Here is a 19,236-nt window from a genome sequence, read left to right on the forward strand (position 1 = left end):
AGTGATTAATATTCAACTTTAATATTGAATAGAAAAAGTACATGTTCAGATTATAGTTAGAGGTACATGGAAAGCGCTCAAGCATTGCAAGGTGTTGAGTAGTATCTGTTGTACCCTCTCTTCCTGGCTCAGGTATTGGCTTTTGTTTTTGTCTGATTTTGGGGTGGACAAGGAGAGGAGACTAGTTAGTTGCTAAATTACTATTTGTCACATCTAAAAAAATATGGTCATATGTTTGTGTCACATTGAGCATGAGTAGCTTTTCTGGCTAATTTTGCAAATGCTGTGCTGATGTCGTTATCTTCTGGACATTAACGTCATCTGTGCACTCAGAGTATGGACGCTTGCCAGGTTATCTTGCCTCTCAAAATCAGACATCGATGTTGAAATCCAATTCGGTCAAGTGACAATCGTCATGGTTCTTAGTAGCAGTTTCCGTTGGATCATCCCACATCAGTCAATGCTATAGCTTTCTGGCCAGACTCCCTGCCCACAGAGCAGTGCCTCTCCCGTTTGTGTCTGAGCTTTTGAACAACCGCTGAATGAGAGGATTTGTCCCATATGCCTTCGTGATGGGAAATCTGGATGACAAACTGACGCTGGCTTCTCCCCCACAGACGCTGCCTCAGGGCTATACGATGTATGGAACACAGATGACGTTGCAGCAGACCGCACAGCAGCAAGCCAGCAGCATGGTCCTGTCTCCTGGTTACAACTCCCGGACCTACCCGGCCACACACTCCAACCCCGCACTGATGGAAAGACTGCGCCAGATTCAACAGCAACCCAGCGGCTATGTGCAGCAGCAAGCCTCGCCCTACCTGCAGCCCCTGGCTGGCTCTCAGAGGTGATGCTCGGGGGAATACTGACGGCAACTCCAAACACTCACATTCTTGGGTTTGTTGAGCTGCTTCAAGGGCATGGCGCCTGATCGTTTGTGTCATTCGTATTCCATCATGTTGTTTTCAGTAGTGTCCTGATAGAGGATTAGAATAAGAGATGAGAATGGAAAATCCCCTGTCTCGTGTTGTTCATTAAAGACCCTATACTTTGAATTCTTCTCTTGCAAGGTAGGGCTCTCATCCATTTAACAGTGCACTGTGTACCAGGGCTTTTCCTTTGTGCCTCTCAAAAGTTTTGTTGTCATTGAAAACCTCTCAGGAAACTCATGATTGCAATTAACAGTGACTTAGCCGTTCGATTGAGAGTTGCATGATGCACCTGGAGTTTTGTAATTACTTGGTTTCTCCCTTTACACTTCAGGGATGACTCTGCAGGATCCTGGTAGATTGTTTTCGGTTCTTGCATTACCCACATCCCTTAGACACAGCCCATAGCTGCACTGTCCGTTAGGGTCACAGCAAACCACAGGTAGTTTACACTTAGAGTTTTTATGTTTAAAATCCAGTTATCCAGTTCCGCAGTCACACTTGTCATATTTTAAGTGTGCACTAGCCACATGTTGCCATTAAGGCCAGCTTCAAGCATGTGTGAGCTGCGCATTCCTATGTGGTGTTGTGTATCCAAGGACCCTTGCTTGTTCTCCTGTTTCCCTCTTGAAATGCTAAGCTAGCGTTCAGCCAGGGATACCTGCATTTCAGCTTTTCCCTGAGACTGAAAAATCATGTAGTGGGTTCTGCTGTCCAGTGGTTCTGCTCTCCAGTGCTTATGTCACTGGGTGGGGTAGACAGAGGCCATTTCTGTCATTCTAGAAAGCTCTATTGGTTATTATCCAGTAGGTTGGAATTATCCAGAATTAGCTTTCCTGTAAAGTTTTGCATTCCAGCAGGTAACAGCAAAGCTCCCCTCTATAACTACCAAGGGATAGCTTCCCTCTGGCGAGACTGGTGGCAGCTCAGTAAAATATTTGGATGTGGAAACCAGGCATTATGTTTACTGTTTAAGAGGCAGTACAGTGTGGTGGCATATAGCTCAAGAGCATGAAATTGAGAGCCCGATGTCTAGCTTATAAATGTGCAATTAATGTCTGTCATTAACTGTTTTATGAAAGTCATTTGCACACAAATGCTGTTCTTTTTCAAGTAGTCCCATCTGTTTATTTAACCACTGACCCTGATTCTATTTGAAGTACGCAAGTCATGGTTGAGTTGTAAAAGCTTCTCTGTGAGTGTCTTGGGCTGGTGGTGTGGATTGGATTAAGAACTTGGTAGCACACTTGGCCCTGAAACCAACTGCCTTCTCTTTTGCCAGACTGAACCACCAGGCTCTACAGCAGAGCCCTCTGGTGGGCGGAGGAATGGACGCTGTACTGACCTCCACACACCCTGCCCTTCCCTCAGTACCCCTGCCTCAGGACCCCATGAGACCCAGGCAGCCACAAGTTCGACAGCAGCAAAGACTCCTCCAGGTACGGGGCAGGGAGGTGAGGGCATTGCCGTCACCCTTGACCCAGGGCCTGCACACGGCAGCCCGAAGCATTCAAAGACACCTCGCTGTAATTACTAAGTTCCACGGAGCCGGGAGCTCAACTGGTGCGATTTACTTCTGACTTAGTAGCAAGAGTTTTATCTTCTGTGTCTCAGCAGGACAAGGGCTGGAAAGTACCCTTTTGTAGAACATCCTTCCTCTTTCACAGAGGTTTGGAGGGAGGGGGAGCCAATGAATGCCTTTGTTTTAAGAGAGGAAGTTCTGCTTACCTACTCACTAATCAGGGACTATGCAATTTGAATACAAAATGCCATATTTGTGATTAAAACTAAACAAAGGCTGTCTAAGACTTTGATCAGATTCCTGGAGAGGTCTGTAATCCTGGAGAATTTCTGAGATGCCTCCAGTCTGATGAAGCTGTGAAACTGAACGTGGGATGTAGGATGGATGCTTGCTCTTCTTTCTGTTAGCATGCTGAGAACTGGTCCAGCCTCCTGCTGCTGTACACTGTGGGAAACAGCAGGCGGCAGTTCATGTACTTGGGTCCCCGCCACCCAGGTAAGAGACCCACATTGCCCCCTAGGCTCCTGAGCTCCTTCTGGCTGGTCAAGGTCGTTGTGGGCATTTGGGGATGAATCAGTGGATAGGAGAGCTCTTCTTTATGTATGTCTCTTTCTCTTTGCATTTCTAATAAAGCTAAGTAAATTTAAAATCTGTAGTACCATTCCTTACTGATCTACTCTAGCTATTTCAGTCTCCTAGACAAAGGGATCTAGTTTCCTTGTTGAAGGAATACAGGCTATTATGTTTATCTGAATTTTAAACAAACTTGCCTTGCTATTGGAGAAGAGATTTCCTGATGAAAGTCTCCAAAGGGACTAATCTTTTGAGCAGAACAACTTGAACTGCATTTTCATGTACTAGAAAGAAAGAAGCAAATACCGAAAATGGGAAGTCATGGAGCTAGGATGTGCCAGGAATGTCCTCTCTGTGTGAAGTGAGTGGGAACAGAGTTGCAATACAGGAAGGGACTGCACAGTAGCTCGCATGTGTTGATTTTGACAGCGTCAGAAGCTAGAAATCATGTCTCCTCTGACAGTTTGCACCACACACAAAATCTCTGTAGAGCTGGCCTTCACAAACTAAGATGCCATTAGTTGCATACCAATTTTTGATCCTTTGGAAAAAAGTTGTATTAAAATTCATAACATATGATAATTGATTTGGAAAGAATGTAGCCTGCAGGTGACCAGTCCCACTCATTGCTTAGACACTGCCAGATGGTAAAATAGAACAAACCATACAGAACTTGGTGATACAGAACTAACCACAGAGCCTGTGTCTTAAATGTGTAGGCATGAGTAAAACAAAACCTGAATTAAAGCACTAGTTTGGTTTTCTTTCCAGTAATCTGTCCTTTAATATTCATGATACATTTCCTAACATCTTCATTTTCCCCCCAAGTTCCAAGGATAGATTTTAGAATTTTTCATTGATATTTAAATGTTCTTTGGGTTTTAATTTCCTCATTTCAAGTCACTGCATTTTGTAGCTACTGTTTTCTGTGCTAATATTGGTGTAGTGTGTTCCCTTGCTAATTTTTTCATCACCAACACGTTTCCTGTAGATACAGTTGATTAGCTTCACATCAGTGTTACACTTACTTAGTTTTGGCTACTTGCCTATCTACATAGAGGGAAGTGTTAATAATTTAAAAGTTGCTCCAACTGTTCTTGGAAGAGTTGTCAGGAAATAAAATAGAAGTTTACTTCATATTGCAGTCCTATGTCCATTGCACGTTGCCGTTTGATGAGAAGTGCTGTCCAGCAAAAGCTGTTACTACCCTGCTCTAAAGGAGATGCATAATTTTAGAATGCAGTTGGGAAAATAAAAAGGGTGAGGAATAACTGGGGGCAATCATCTTCAGCATGAGATACTTGAAGTCATTGACACAAACACCTGTTTACATTTCCTCTTCCTCGTGTCCACCTGGCGAATATCCAGGCAGTGTTTTCTCTCTCTGACTTGGAAATGTTTGCCTGTAACACGTGCATTGAAGCCGGCTTTGTCCCTGCTCTGATTTCTCATCTTATGCCCATGGTTTTTGCTGGAACATTTCACAGGTTTAGTCTGCATCATCTTCTTGCTTTAAGAAAAACAAAATCTCATCCTCAGGAGGTCCTGTGGGTGTCCCATGGAATGAGGTGATAGCCTTAGACAGTGCGAGTCTAACTTTGTGGTGCAGGCTACGACAACACACAAGGCCAAGGCCGTGAAAGGGAGGCAGACACGTGGTTCCGAGAACATTCCTGCACGGTGTCGGATGTTCCAGCATAGTAAGACAACTTCAGCTTTGAGGTCGTGTTAAGAAACCTCCATGAAAGAGAGTTAGTCTTGCGCTTCCTTGTAAAAGAAATCTTTTAAAGAAACTTATTAGTATGTGAGACTCTTGGGGTCACAGTAAAGGTGCGGTGGTTACTACAACAGAGTTATCAGTTTTCATGCAAAGGGAATTTATCATGTTGTTGATATACGTGTTACCTCTTTCCTCTATCTCTGTTTTCTTTCTTAATTCTTGAGATAACATTTTTAATTTGAATTATACTAAAAGGCTTTTTGCTGCAATAAATGAAGAGTTGAGCAAGTAAAAAGACCATAACTCAGCAGAGGTATAGGCAAGGGCTGTGAATAATCACCTTAAAATAAGTCCATTTAACTAATATACAGTATATTTTAAAGTCATAGGCCATTAAAACTGTGCCAGTATACCATTATTTTATTTTTATTGGAAAGTCAGATATACAGAGTGAAGGAGAGAAGGAGAGGAAGATCTCCCATCTGTTGGTTCATTCCTCAAGAAGCCAGGAGCTTCTTCTGGGTCTCCCATGCAGGTGCAGGGTCCCAAGGCTTTGGGGCGTCCTCAATTGCTTTCCCAGGCCACAAGCAGGAAGCTGGATAGAAACTGGAGCAGCCGGGATACGAATCAGCACCCATATGGGATCCCAGGCATGCAAAGCAAGGACTTTTAAACACTCTGCTACAGCACCAGGCCCAGGTATACCATTATTAACCATTGGCTTGGCAGAGATATGATAGTATTGATGTTCAGAGGCTTTTTTTTCTTCTTCTTCATCTTCCTCCTGCTCTTTTCTCCTCCTCCTCTTCCTTCTCTTCTTCCTCCTCTTTCCTCCTTTCCTTTTTTAAAAATATGTTTACATGAAAGATTTACTCAGAGGGAGAGGGAGAGAGAAGCTAGAAGCTGGGGCCTCATCTGGGTCTCCCATGTGGGCCACTGAAACCCAGTCACTTGGCTCACCTTGGGTTTATCGCAGGCAGTCAGCAGGGGGAGCTGCGTGGGAAATGGGATTTATGAAATGCCAGCCATTACAAGCCTCTGCTTCTGCCACTGCAGCACAACGCCGGCCCTTCATTTTATATCTTGATTTTTAAAAGTATTTCTGTCATTTTAGGTTTCAGATAAAAGAGAAAAAGTGAGAAATTTGTCTTTCTGTATCCAGCTTGTTTTACTCAACACAGTATCCTCCAATTGCATTCATTTTGATGCAAATGATAAATCTCATTGTTTATAGCTAAAATTCCATTGAAGGCACACGTTATCCCTTTATCTGATGATCGGCACTTTGGTTGAATTCATATTTTTGAACAATGAATGAGGTTTAGTAACGTTGGAGGAGGCAGGTCCACGCTATGGAATAGAACATTTAGTTAAAATGTTATATGAAGGTATTCAGAAACGAAATGAGCATTCTTCTCTGGAGATGCTTAATTCTTTTCTGTCTCTGCAGATGCAGCAGCCCCAGCAAGCCCCACAGCCCCAGCCACCTGCACAGCCCCAGAGCCAGCCCCTGGGACTCCAAGCAATGCAGCCCCAGCAACCACTGGTAAGGCCTCGTGTTCTGGTATTCAGACACACGGGTTGCATTCTTCTATAATTGTCAGAACCTTAGAAAGAAATAACTAGAAATCGGTAGGTTTTGCTGTTTTCCCTCTTCATATTTTTTTCATCATATTCCACGGACTGAAATATTTACTATGAGATGCCAAGTTCTGATATAAAAAGCCATGTTACAATGATTTACTCTCTAGGTTTAGAAGGTTATGATACTTTTACTATAATTTCAAAAAGTGTGCAGCGATTTCTAGAATATTATCTTTAATGTTGTAGATGAAACTGCTGTTAACCAGTTGGCGTTTGTTGCAAGAATTTTCACACAATTTATAGTCTGCAGGTCACTTCTCTAGCTGTGACTATTAAATCTGGATATGTGCTTTGCGTAGCATTGGCTCTGTAAACCTCAATCGTTTAAACAGTCTTGTTTTCCCTTTACCATATCTCTACTTTGTTACTTATTTGCTAATTTTCTTTAAATTGCTTATTAAATTGACGTCTTTCTAAAAACCTCTTTTACCATTGCCGTAACTGATCACATCGCTAGTGATGTACTGGAAATGTTTGTGAAAAGGCTTGAAGTAGTCTCACATGTTTGTCTTTGAATGTGACAAACATTCTGGCAGTATTTTGACAGAGAGCCGAAAAAGAATGCTTTTGCAAAATATTTTCATATTTAGTGTTTGGAATTTTTAATGCTAGACCTGGAAAAATACTTAACTTCCCCCCAACCGCCACCCAGTTTAAAACAACTTCTCCTGCTGCAATGCTGGTGGTAACAGCAGTTACAGAAAGAATTGGTGGAAATAACTATTCTGTATGAATGCTTTTTCAGATACTGGATATAAGAACAAAAATGGACACATGTTTACTGTATGTAAGGAACCCGATATTCTGAGAATTGTAATTTATTTGTCCAGTCGTTGCTGAATGAAATGATTGCATAACAAAAAAAAAAAAACCAAACTTTAAAGATAGGACCGTTTATTATTGGATGTTTAGCAGTATGTGGCTCACAAATGAACTCTTTGTATATGCAAATGAACTCTTTGTATATGCAATTCAAATGTGAACAGTTTTCATTCTCAGAGTGGGAATTTTACTTTCCAAAGATGTTGATTTTTATTTATGGAAACAGAACCTTAAAATACGGTGAATGATTTAAATACATTTTTACTGCTATTGCAGTTAAGCAAACATCAACTTGATCATTCCATTTATTCTTTCTCTTTGGCCTTTTGTCCACACCTTATCACATGCTATTGAATATTAGTGTATTTGATTAATAAAACAGCATATTCATTTATTCTTAGAGAGCTAGTCTATATCAACACAGATGGCTATCAAGTGCTTGAAATGTTATAATCGTTTGTGTAATGTAAAAAAAATATATATATTTATGTATATGGCTTATATTAGAAAGCTTTGTTCTGGGACTAAGGTTAAAATTGCTTAGCAACTTCTGAGTTACAGATTGTTACAAGCATCAACAAAATACCTACTCCCTTTATTTGTTATAATTAAGGCATATGCAAAAAAAACACCTTCATCTAATAGTTTTATAAGTCTTTTATTAGATTCCTTATGGGTAATAGACTGACACCACAGGCCTTCAACACTGATCCCGAAGGCAGTGTTGACCTGTTCATGGATATTTCAGATGCTCTGCTGAAGCCGTGATAGTGCCAGGATTATCCAGGCGAGAAAGGAAAGCCCTCTGTCACAGTGATTTAAACTGTAATAAAATCCGTGGTAAGCTTGTTATGGTCTTCTCCCTGAAGGGAGCAAAGTAATGTCTTACTTATGGAAGACTGTGTTGTCATGTAAGCTGCGGTTTCAACTGCAGTAACAAACATATCAGATGTGTGTAAGTCTTAAAATGAGCTGGGAAATAGAAACTATTTTGAAAATATTGGATTTGAAAGTTTTAGAGTGCAGAGTTAGACACGTAGAGGTGGTCGGTGATCCTGAATTTTTGCACTATTATAATAGTGTCAATCAAATAGTCCATTTTTGCAGTTTTAAACAGCTAAGTCGTTCCCTCATTGCTCTACTGCCAGTTGCTTAATTGCCTCACCCATGCGAAAGCACTTAGACTGTTTACAATTTTAAATGAATTTTTCTTTATTTTTTAAGTATGTATTCTATTTCCTTTTTTTTTTTTTGATCTTACAATAAAAGAGAAGAGAAATATAAGAAAAAAATGATCCATTATTATCCTTAGAGTAAAATAGCACAAATCTTTGTCAGTGTTAATAAATATTTTGATGATCTTTTGGTTCGTTCCCTTTCATGTTAATTCCACTAATATGTGTTCCAAATATTTACCGATTTCGTTGTGTAAACATCTCCAGGCTTGTTACTGGGCAGTGTTCTTTGACTTGCTTCTCTGCTGGAGGAGCAGGTGGGACTGGCTGTTGTAGAGAAGTGGACCCTGACTCATAAAGGTTGTGATTCATGCCCCATAAAGGAGAAGTGGCTGTGGTAACAGGGTCTCCGCCCTCCTCATGACTTGTCCTGCTGGTGTTGCATAATGTTCTTGTTGAGTTAGCATATTTAACATGCTGGTGGAGACCACACAGGCTGCATGTCTCTGCAGGGCGTAGAATCCTAGGACACAGCAGAATCGAAGCACTGCGCATGGAAGTGTTCAGTTGTTGGATTTCTGTGCAAAGAGTTGGGGAGGTTGGTTGTATTAGTTTGCTAGGGCTGCTATAGTAAAGTACACACACTGGGTGGCTTAGACAGCAGGGCTCGGTGGTCTCAGGTTGTGAAGGCTGTGAATTCCAGATGGAGGTGTTAGCAGGATTCGTTCCTGGGAGGAGGATCTGTTTGGTGCCCTGGCCCGCTAGCCTCTGGCAGTTTGCTGGTAACCTTTGGCTGATTTTGATTTGCACAGGTGTCACCCCGGCTCTCCCCTCACCTTCACACAGTGTCCTTGGTGTGTGCACAGGTTTCCTCATTCGTGAGGACCACAGTCACATTGGATTAGGACCCAACCTGACATAGTCCCATTGTGGTTTGGCTGCCTCTAAAGATCCTGGCTCCGGGTCAGGTCACATTCGGAGATGCTGAGGATTGGGGATCTCTGCAGCTACTTTTGAGGGATGCATTCCAACTTGTAACAAAGGTAGAAGGGGAGTGGGAATTTGGGAACCATTTAATATTGGGCGTGTGGGGGAGGCATTGGGACTTGCCTGTTCCCTTGCCTATTGCCTTTCGTGTTGGCGGTAACAGTTGAGATACGGGAGACATTAACCATCAACACCCACACAGCCGTGTCCCCATAACTTAGAGTATCGAGGGGCAAAACTGACTTAGGACAGCAGCTGGCATTTCTTTAAAATCTGTCATCAGGAAACAGCAGTCTTTGGTGAAAAGCATGGGACACAGTAATGAAAGAAAAAAACCTGTGTACAGATTGAACCCCTCATCAGTTTATTATCAATCACGATGTTGCTATTTGCTTCCTACGTATACACCTCTTCCGTAAGAGAAGAGCATCCGGAGACAAGAACACATGTCCCCTTCCTAGGAAAATCTATTTGGCCCTGTTGGTTTTGGCCTGAACTATAGTTCTTAATTTAAAAATATTTTTAACACCTGTGTCTTAATGATTCAATGAAGCTTTACTGATTATGTTGACTCAATATGATTTCTGCTTTAAAGCCACTTAGAGCTTTTAAGAAAATTATGTTTTCACCATCTGGATTTCTCATTTCTTTTCATCTGAAATCCAGACTATCTTTGTTTGATGTTCCTGAAAGCTTTACGAAGTTTACTTTTTTTCTAGTCACCTGGCCTTTTTGTCAGCCTGGCGTTGAGTATTTGTGCACTTAAGTTTTGTTGTTCTTGCTATTTCTTTGAGAGACAGGAAAAGCCAGACTGAAAGTTCCTGTCTGTCGGTTCATTCCTCGAATGCCCAGGAGCCAAGCACTCAATCTGGGTCCCCAGCGTGTCTGGCAGAAACTCAGACACATGAGCTTCCGCCGCCTAGGGTGTGTATTGGCAGCAAGATCAGATCCAGAGCTAAGCCAGCACTAGAAAGCAGTCAGTCTGCTATGAGATACAAGCATCCCAATAACCACCACGCCAACCCCCCTCCCTTAAACAGCTACCTTGTAGAAACGCCTAACGGGGTTGGTGTGGTAGCAAATGAAGTCGCCACCTGCGGTGCCGGCATGGATGCTGACTTACGTCCTGGCTGTTCCACTTCTATTCCGCCTCCCTGCTAAAGGCGTGGAGAAAGCAGATGGCCCAAGTGTTTGTGCCCCTCCTTGCCACCCATGTGGGAGACCCAGATGAGTCACCTGACTTTAGCCTGCTCTAGTTCCAGCTGTTTCAGTCACAGGGAGAATCAGCGAATGGTTAATCTAACTCTATGAAGCGCACGTTTCTAAAAGCATTATTTGACAACAACAGTTGTTACTTAAACAGTGGCACTAACTTTCAGTCAATTATTTCATTGAAAATATTATGCAGTGTTCCTCAAAGAATCCATATGTTCCTTCAGAGAAGTCCTTAAAAGGTATCTAGAATTCCGATGTAGTCAGGTAGTAGCAATAATCTTTTGAAGTTGAATAAGTTAGGTCCTGAAGATGTTGTTGAGTTAGGTTGCCTTCCTTAGCTTTAGTTTGGGCTTTCTCCTTTTCGAAGACAAAGGAGATGTGCTATTTAAAGAAAAGATGTTTTATTTGCTCAGGTTTCTGTCACCAAGGTAGCCAGCATATCAGATCGCTACCTAGCTGTCATTCCTGATGTTTGACAGTCAAGATGTCTATACAGGGATGCCAGAGCAGTGACTCCTTCCCACTTTGCAGTATGTGAGGGGCTGGGCGAGGCCTGGAGCTGATCTTGGGGGACTTTGGATTTTTGCAGAGTGTTAAGTGGGATGAAGGGAAAGGGATGAACATATGGCAAAGAACAGAGATGACAGGGACCGAGACCTTTGCATGGATGGGTGCAGTCCAGAAAAACCAGTCCTACTTCATTTATTACCTAGAAGTAGGAAAAAAAATCATCACTCCAGGCTATGATGTTTAAGATCACCCAGGAACGTCAGTGAACCTGCTCATTGACCTGTTTCGGAGTTCCAGCTCCCACCGGCATGATGCTTTGCAACCGACCTGAGTATTAGAAGCACCTGGGGAGCCATTTAGATTCCAGGTTTCCAGCACATTAGCTGCAGAAACTGTCAAAGTCTGGGGAAAAGTCCTCAGAGGGAAGTTAGTTATATTTCTGCTGCTGGCCTTGCCATTCCTCAGCCACAGGCCGGCCGCTGCGCTTTGCAGCTACTCGGTCTCAAAGGCCCACCGTCGGGTTTCTGCTGGGGAGTTGGCAACAGGCCTCTGCCTCCCGCGGAATGTATGCTGCACGGCTGAGGAAATTGCCCGCTTGTGTGCATTCAAGAAGAGGTGAAAGCCAGCCACCATCATGACCGGGGTGGCCTGGAGCGGAAGCAGCTGTGGTGGAAAACCTCTGAGAAGTCTGGAATGTACATCTGATCTGCCTGAGAAAGTTGGCCTGAGAACCCCGTCTCATTCAAAAATTATCATGGACCCAAAGAACTTTTGTTCATCTCTCGGTGTTTATGGCATTAGAAATTAAGACAGGAAGGATTAGTAACCTATTTTAAAATAAGCTGAGCTGGTAAAATTAACATTTTATGAAAAAATAGCATTTCCAATGTGAAAGAAAAGGCATTAAGGCTTTTAAAAAGGTTGTTAATGTCTGGCTTAATAAACACACTCTGTTCCATGTCACATGTTACACAGCTTCTGGAAAGCTGCCTTGAACTCCAGAAAGAACAAGGTGGCTCTGGAAGGGAGGCAGAGGGGAAGCAAGCTCCTCGGTATGATTTTGAAAACGGCTTAGAGCTCGCAGACACTCTGCGACACTCTTCAGGACGTGCGCAGGTGGCGCCCAGCTCGCTCTTTACGTTTTTTGTTTTATTGTTGTTATTGTCCACGATTCTCAGTGAAACAAGGCAGCCCCACAGGGACAAATACTGTTTGTATTTGATATAAGGCAACCTTCATGCAGAGTGCAAAACAAGTTGATACATAGGTAAGCAGGGATATCCGCACTTCACATACATGACCTGAATGATGGAGACTAGCGTACTGGGAAAGGGAGACAGGGAGCAATAGAACTCCAGCTCACTCCTCAGTGGAGGCTGAGTTTGTGCTCTCTTAAGGCTACCAGCAGACAGCCCCCCTGTTCTCGGCCACATACCTACATTCAGGAACTTCCTTCAGAGCCTCATACTCGTTACTATGGCCTCTGCAAAAGGTAGCCTCTGGGTTCTTTTTATGAATTGCTCTGTTTGAAGCAGGCTTGGACTGAATGTAAAGGAGCCAGCGAGGTGTCGAATGAATAAGTGTGGATTATCTGCATGCTAGTTAATGATCACCTTTGCCATCTACTATGTGGTGTCTGTCTACACAAGTATATAATTGTGTGGGTGTCCAAAACAGTGTCTGCACAGAGTACCATTTAAACTTCATTACGTAGGGTTTTTTTTTTTTTCTGAATAAGTACAGAAAGAAAAGTATTGACATTTTCGTAGCTGCAAAAAGCTGGTTTTGTTTTTGTTCCTCTGTTGCTTTGAGCTATATGGAGAAAATGGCAAGTTGCCAGTTCCTCTTTTTGTATTGGATAGATTAATAAGTAGTGGATGAAATAATCCACTGGCTTCATGGATCATTTTTATTGTTAGAAAGACTGCGGAGATTCGGGTGTTTCTGAATGAGCGTGGCCGGAGTTTTCCCTGAGTACTTGTTTTATGCCTGGCATTGATGGACCCGAGGGTGCGGCCATAGATAAGCCCAGGTCTTCATTTGGATTTCCCTTATTGGCAGGGAACTGGAACATTTTTTCATGTGTTTGTTTGCCATTTGGGCTTGTTCCTTTGTGAAATGTCTGCCCATTTCCCGTGCCCATTTCTTGAGTGGCTTGTTTGTTTTGGTATTTTGGTTGTTTTGAAGTTCTTTGTATATCCTGGAGATTAGCCCTCTATCACCTACATAGTGTGCAAAGATCTTCTCCCATTCTGTGGGTTGCTTTTTTACTTTGTTGATTGTTTCCCTTGCTGTACAGAAGCTTCTTAGTTTGATGAGGTCCCATTTGTTTATTTTGGTCTTGATTGCTATTGCTTTTGGTGTCCTTTTTAGGAAGTCAGGACCTACCCCTAGATCTTGCAGGGTGTAAGAGGACTCCTTACTAAGAGATGGGCAGAAGAAAGAGAGTCCCACTTGGAACCATGACAGGGGTAGTTACAGGCCATCTGCCACCAGAAGGGGTCCCTACTGAGCCCTGCAGCTGCCCAGAGTGGGGCGCTCTAGGCCAGTTGGGGTCTGCCAGGCTGAGAATTGGCAGAAAATGAGATGGACTGCCACTCTGCATGCTCCCATTCACTGAAGCGCTCCAGCTCCAGCAGCTCACGGAACACAGCTCAGGCTGGGGAAGTCCACCTGGGCAGACGGGAAGGAGCAGCTGTGGTGTAGTGTGACTACGGGGACCATGTGCCAGGAGGAGCCAGGAGGGAAGGAGGAGACAGGGAACAGAGTGGGAATGGGGGAAAGAGCGGAGGAAACAGGGAACAGAGTGGGAATGGGGGAAAGAGCAGAGTGTTTGAGGGCATGGGGCCGTGGGTGAGAAAGTCCTCACCACCAGTTGTTCTGATAAAAGTAACCTTACATCTAGCAGGTGCTTATGTTTTTCTTCTCGGGAGTAGCTGCTCCCATCTCTTGAATCAGCTTCGCAGAACCAGGGCATTTGGCCCCTGTATTGTGCCACGGTACTGATTCATCCTATACTCTGCTTGCTTGCGAAGCTCTGGGAGTGAGCCTCTGCCTGACGTTTGTGCTCCCAGCACCTCCTCTGGCCAGCTCTGACCACAGTGGGCCTCTAGCAGGCATCAGCATCCCAGAAAAGCCTTGCACTTGGACCCTGCACTGTAACCCTCAAGCAAATCTCAATGCAGAATGCTTAGTAATGTAACGATACCTGAGGGATGAAGGTGAAAAATGACCAGAGAATTTGAGTCCCTGGGCCACCTCTGGCATGTGGAGTCCTTCACGGCCACCTGAGTCTGAGAGTACATTCCTGAATCTGTGAGACACTTCTGCCAGTTAGTGCTGTGTAGCTGAAAGCCAATTTACAAGCCCTGGGCATGACCCGTTTCTTAAGAAGTGTGTCACTGGCAGTGCGGCTGGGGGGATGCGGGCCCTCCTGCAGCCTGCTCCTGGGCTGACTTCGGTGTCTTCTCCCATTGCACTTCCAGTTCCCCAGGCAAGGCTTGCAGCAGACCCAGCAGCAGCAGCAGACGGCAGCCCTGGTGCGGCAGCTCCAGAAGCAGCTCTCTAGTAAGTACTGAATCTCTTCTTGGGAAACCCAAGCAAGCAAGCAACCACGCGAGTCATGCCCTTTCCACGTTTGACCTAGTCCTGCATGTTTTAGCTTGGTTTTAGTTTGAATGCTCTTTGCTGGAAGATTTCAGTCTTTTTCTTACATGTAACGAAGATGCTGCGCCTCTCGATTGCCTCTAAAGCTGGCCTGTGGTTCCTTTCATTTGGAGTGCCCTGTGGAACCATAGCTGTGCTTTTCAGAAACGTGAAGGGCTCAGGAAGCGGCCCCAAGGAGATGGCTGAAACGTGAGAACGTTGTTGTCGTCCGCCCCGCTCTGCTGGGTTTCAGATCCAGGAAGGCCGGCACTGGACTGCTGTGCCTTACACTTTGAGGATAAGTGACTTGGAACTCAGAGTCCGGCCAGCATTTCCTTGCCCGCAGCCTTGCCTGCTGTCCCGGAATAGCTTCCCTTTTCAGTTCTGCTGCCTCTGAAGGTGGAGCGCACACCAGGAGCTGTTCATGCGTTACCCCTCACCTCCAGGCCTGCTAGGTGTGCCCGTGGTCACCCCTCGCCTCCGGGCCTGCTAGGTGTGCCCGTGGTCACCCCTCGCCTCCGGGCCTGCTAGGTGTGCCCATGAAGCCAGCCACCCATGCTCCAGAGCTGTGGGGTAGCAGGGACACTGGGGCTCACCTCTGGGGCTCAGTCTTGGCAGGGGAACACCTTCTAGCTCAGTGGACTCCACCAGTGCCTATTCCAAATTTTTTCTTTAAAAACATTTCCTTCTTAAAATTTCCTTTAATTAAACCAATCTTGTTTTCTAGCTGCTATTTAATAGGTTAGACCTCTTAAAAGATGTAAAACTTCATGGGAATTCCACAGTTCATATTTTTGCAGAGAATATAATTTCTACCCACAGATTATTTTGCAGTGTTTAGAAATGGGTGCCTATGATATTTATATACTGGTACCTGCTTGCGAAGCATGTGTACTCTTAATTCCCACCTGGTAGCAGCCTGCTTTTTTTGTTTTAAGAATATTTTTTGAGGTAGGACAGCAGAGATGGAGGGCAGGGAGAGAAAGAGATTTTCCATGTCCTGGTTCACTTCACAAACTGCTGTGACAGTCTTGATTGGGCCAGGTAAAAACCAGGGTCCCAGAACTGCATCCAGCTGGGCATTGTTCACTGCCTTTCCAGGCACAGTAGCGGGAAGCTGGAGCAGAAGCAGAGCTGCTGGGACTTGAACCAGCACTCTGATGTGGAATGCCAGCATTGCTATCAGGTGGCAAATTAACCCACTGTACCAGAGCGGGCCCTTGAGCATTTCACTTAAGGTCATTTTTTTTTTTTTATTTATGGAGGAATTTGCTTCAGGTTGTTCAACCAGCAGAAAGAAACAGCTGTGACTTAGCTTAGACGGGTTTCTCTCAGAACTTATTTCTTTACTGCAACATAGATGAGAACTTCCAAAAGTATGTGGATAATAGAAGAAAATGTTTAGTGCACATTTTTTTTTGCAGTGCAAGCAGTCTTCAAAAAGTTCGCCAAAAAAAAAAAAAAAATAAGAACTATGCATAGATTTAAAATATGGCCCATATGAATAGACTCAGGAATTAAATAATGCAGTTATGCAAACAGTGGCAGTTTCTAAGCCTGTGCCACTTTTTTTGTATCTCCAGAATATTTTTTCTGGTTTTACATGTGAGCCTGTCTTCACATGCATGCACAGAAAAGCATGCACTTGAGTCAGTCCACACGTGGACACGCACACTGCATCTACTGTCGCCTCACAGTTCTTCGAGTGCTGTTTACAGGAAACTAAATATAAGGTAGTACTGTCTCTCACCTATTATAGCCCCTGTGAAAGTGTAAGTGCTGGCTTGATATTATAAATACTTGGAGGAGTTAGTGTTGGAGGTGACTTTGGGTTCCATGGGAGATGCCGAGGAGAGCCAGTTACCCTAATCCTGATGTCTTGCATTATCAGGTGTGGGACTCAAATGTAGTTGGTCCCTGTGCAGGATAAATGGGGTGGCAGAACCTGAATCCCAACCTGTTTTTTTTTTTTTTTTTTCATTTTGTGACACAGTTTCATAGGCTCTGGGATTCCCCCAACCGCTCCCAGTGCCCTTCCCCCATGTTGGATTCCTCTACATTGTTGCAGTAATACAGTTCATATCCAGTCATGATTCCTTCATTGTGAGCATGTACCATGCATAGAGTCCAGCATCTTATTGCCCAGATGAATTCAACAGTTTCCTTGGGAGACCATCCCTCGTCTGAAGCAGAGCTGGCAGAATATCATCCCTTCCAATGAAAAGCCACAATATAACATCAACAAAATTTTACAGCATTATAGAGTTAATTGACATGGGATTGAGTGATCAATATGTTAGAAAATGCAAGTTTTTAACCTCATCTTGTGACTATTTCATTGACATTTAAAGTTTAGTTTCTACACAACCGGCTGCTATACGCCTTAAAGTGGTTATAGGGTACTATTCAGCTGTCTCATGTCTATTTTCATTTTTATATTTAGCAGCTTATAGTATTAAGCATGATTTTTACTGAACTTAGCGAATTTTAGGATAGTCCAAACAGGGTTATAACTCTGACAATGCATATGTTAATGATTGGGGCACAGAATAATTTTAGGAGGGGTGTGCAGAGAAATCTTCAATACCTTAGTGAGGAGTAACTAATCTTTGTGTCCTACCTAGTAAGGTGTATGCGAGTCCAAGCTGACCATTTCCTGTCTGTTCTAAGCTTTCCTTACTGGTCTCTGTCTATCTGATCTACTTTTTTTAGGGGGCGGGGGGCTCTGGAGCGACCCTGATGGTCATTTTTAAAGAGGGTGGGGGTCCAAAGTTGGAACTAAGTAAGGACCAGAGACAGCTCCTCTCCCTAGTCCCGAAGGAAGTTTACTGTTCTGTTTCTGAGGACCGCAATGGGTCTGTTTCTTGTGCCTGGAACTGTTAATAGAGTGATCCTGAGAGAGTAGCATTTATCTGCAGCCTCATTTTGTAGTTGCCATTTCACTTCTCTGGATTTTTCTCACCAGGTAATCAGCCACAGCAAGGAGCAACTCCCTACGGGCATCCTTCACATTTCTGAATGTGGAAGAGGAGAAACATGAAATTTTATGTTTGCACTGAAAAAAATGGAAAGTCAAATTTGATGTATTAGTCATTCTTAGAAATGTCTGTTCTTTTATGCTACATCTCACACAAGGTGTCTAGACAAAAGATGGGAGGGGGAGTTGTCGTTTAGTTTTGTCACACTCAGATTTAAAGTAGGCTAAGTAATGGGGGTCGTATAGGCCTCTGCCAGGAAGAATGTGGTAGCAGAAAATTGGTGCTTCTCTTGAATCCCATATTTATAGAAAGAAGATGATGATGGATTTAAATATTTGTATGTTCGGTAATGATGGTGTTTGTTTCTTCCAAACTTTGCTGGACCAAGCTACTGATTTGAAAGGCACACTGGATCTCAAAAGAAGGGTGACTTGTCTGGACTGCATTGACCTGAGATGGTGAAGTGGACTTTTAGCTGCAACACTCTATTTTGAAATGTTTCATATGCACTTTATCAACTCCGTTCTTCATTATGTAGGACTCTGCTTTTGTTATGGTCAAAAGGTGCTGAAACAGGTTGTCGCTTAGTACAGGACCTTGTTAACCCAAGCTTCGGGGAGTGCCACCTGAGGTGGGTGGGAACTTCTTGGGTCCAGCTGGATGTGACCCTGTCCTTGGTGAGATACTGACCTCGGTCTTTGTGAGGTCAAAACACACATCAATGCTAAAGGCCTGAAAGAACCACAGTGGAGGCGTGCTATTTATTTATTTATTGCTAGTTTTAGCAAAAATGACTGTGTCCAGGTTTGGTTCTTCCAGAACCTTCTGCCAATTGAAAGACAGGGAGAGGGGGAGCAGCTGGAGGGAATCGTGCAGCTGGCCTGGGATTCCACAGTGCTGGAATATGATGTGGTTTCCAGAATCTCACCCCAAAGTCCAGAAGGTTCTGGTTTTCATAAAAGGTGTATTTGCTGTTTTCTTTTATATGGTAAGTATTTGCTATTTTGAATTTAATTATCAACGTTGCTGTCAGTCTTGGGTTGTGTATTGCATAATATACTGTATTTATAAATTGGTGCAAAAAGCACAAGTAAATTATACATCAAATTTATTATAAAGAAATAGTAACTATTTTAACTTTGTTCAAGTATGTGGTAATCTGCTCCTATTAGAGTTAAAAGATGCAGTAAATTATTATCAGTTTGTGTAACTTAAGAGTATTCCATATAATATTTTTTTAGATTTAGATGCATAAAATTTTGAATGTGAAAATTGCAGGGCATTTTAAAACATATGTGGGGGATATTTTCCCATGTTCTGTTTTTCTTTCGCCATATGATTTTACATGTAATGTAGTCAAGCATACTGTGAATAGATTTGTCTACAATAAGGAAACCACATAGAACTACTTTTTTTAAATGTAGCTAGTATAACTTTACTAGACAATTTCTTTCACAGATCATTCTATAAATAATTTATACCTTCCTAGGTGAGTTACTTATTGCAAAGTTTGACT

At 43.3% G+C, this 19,236-nt stretch overlaps 1 protein-coding gene across 1 annotated transcript in view; it reads left to right on the plus strand.

The window, feature by feature from the left end:
• Positions 1-18,238, plus strand: part of MED12L (mediator complex subunit 12L) — a 302,774-nt gene extending 284,536 nt beyond the window's left edge. The window contains exons 40-44 of the mRNA XM_040974792.1: positions 618-847; positions 2,212-2,368; positions 6,195-6,290; positions 14,583-14,664; positions 17,708-18,238. Of these exons, the coding sequence (XP_040830726.1) occupies positions 618-847; positions 2,212-2,368; positions 6,195-6,290; positions 14,583-14,664; positions 17,708-17,760 (618 nt within the window). The 3' untranslated portion in view covers positions 17,761-18,238. The remainder of the gene's footprint in view (positions 1-617; positions 848-2,211; positions 2,369-6,194; positions 6,291-14,582; positions 14,665-17,707) is intronic.
• The last annotated feature ends 998 nt before the right edge of the window (positions 18,239-19,236 follow it).

Source organism: Ochotona curzoniae, unplaced genomic scaffold, assembly GCF_017591425.1.
Source record: "Ochotona curzoniae isolate NIBS_2020 unplaced genomic scaffold, NIBS_Ocur_1.0 contig_2599, whole genome shotgun sequence".
Classification (NCBI taxonomy): Eukaryota; Metazoa; Chordata; class Mammalia; order Lagomorpha; family Ochotonidae; genus Ochotona; species Ochotona curzoniae.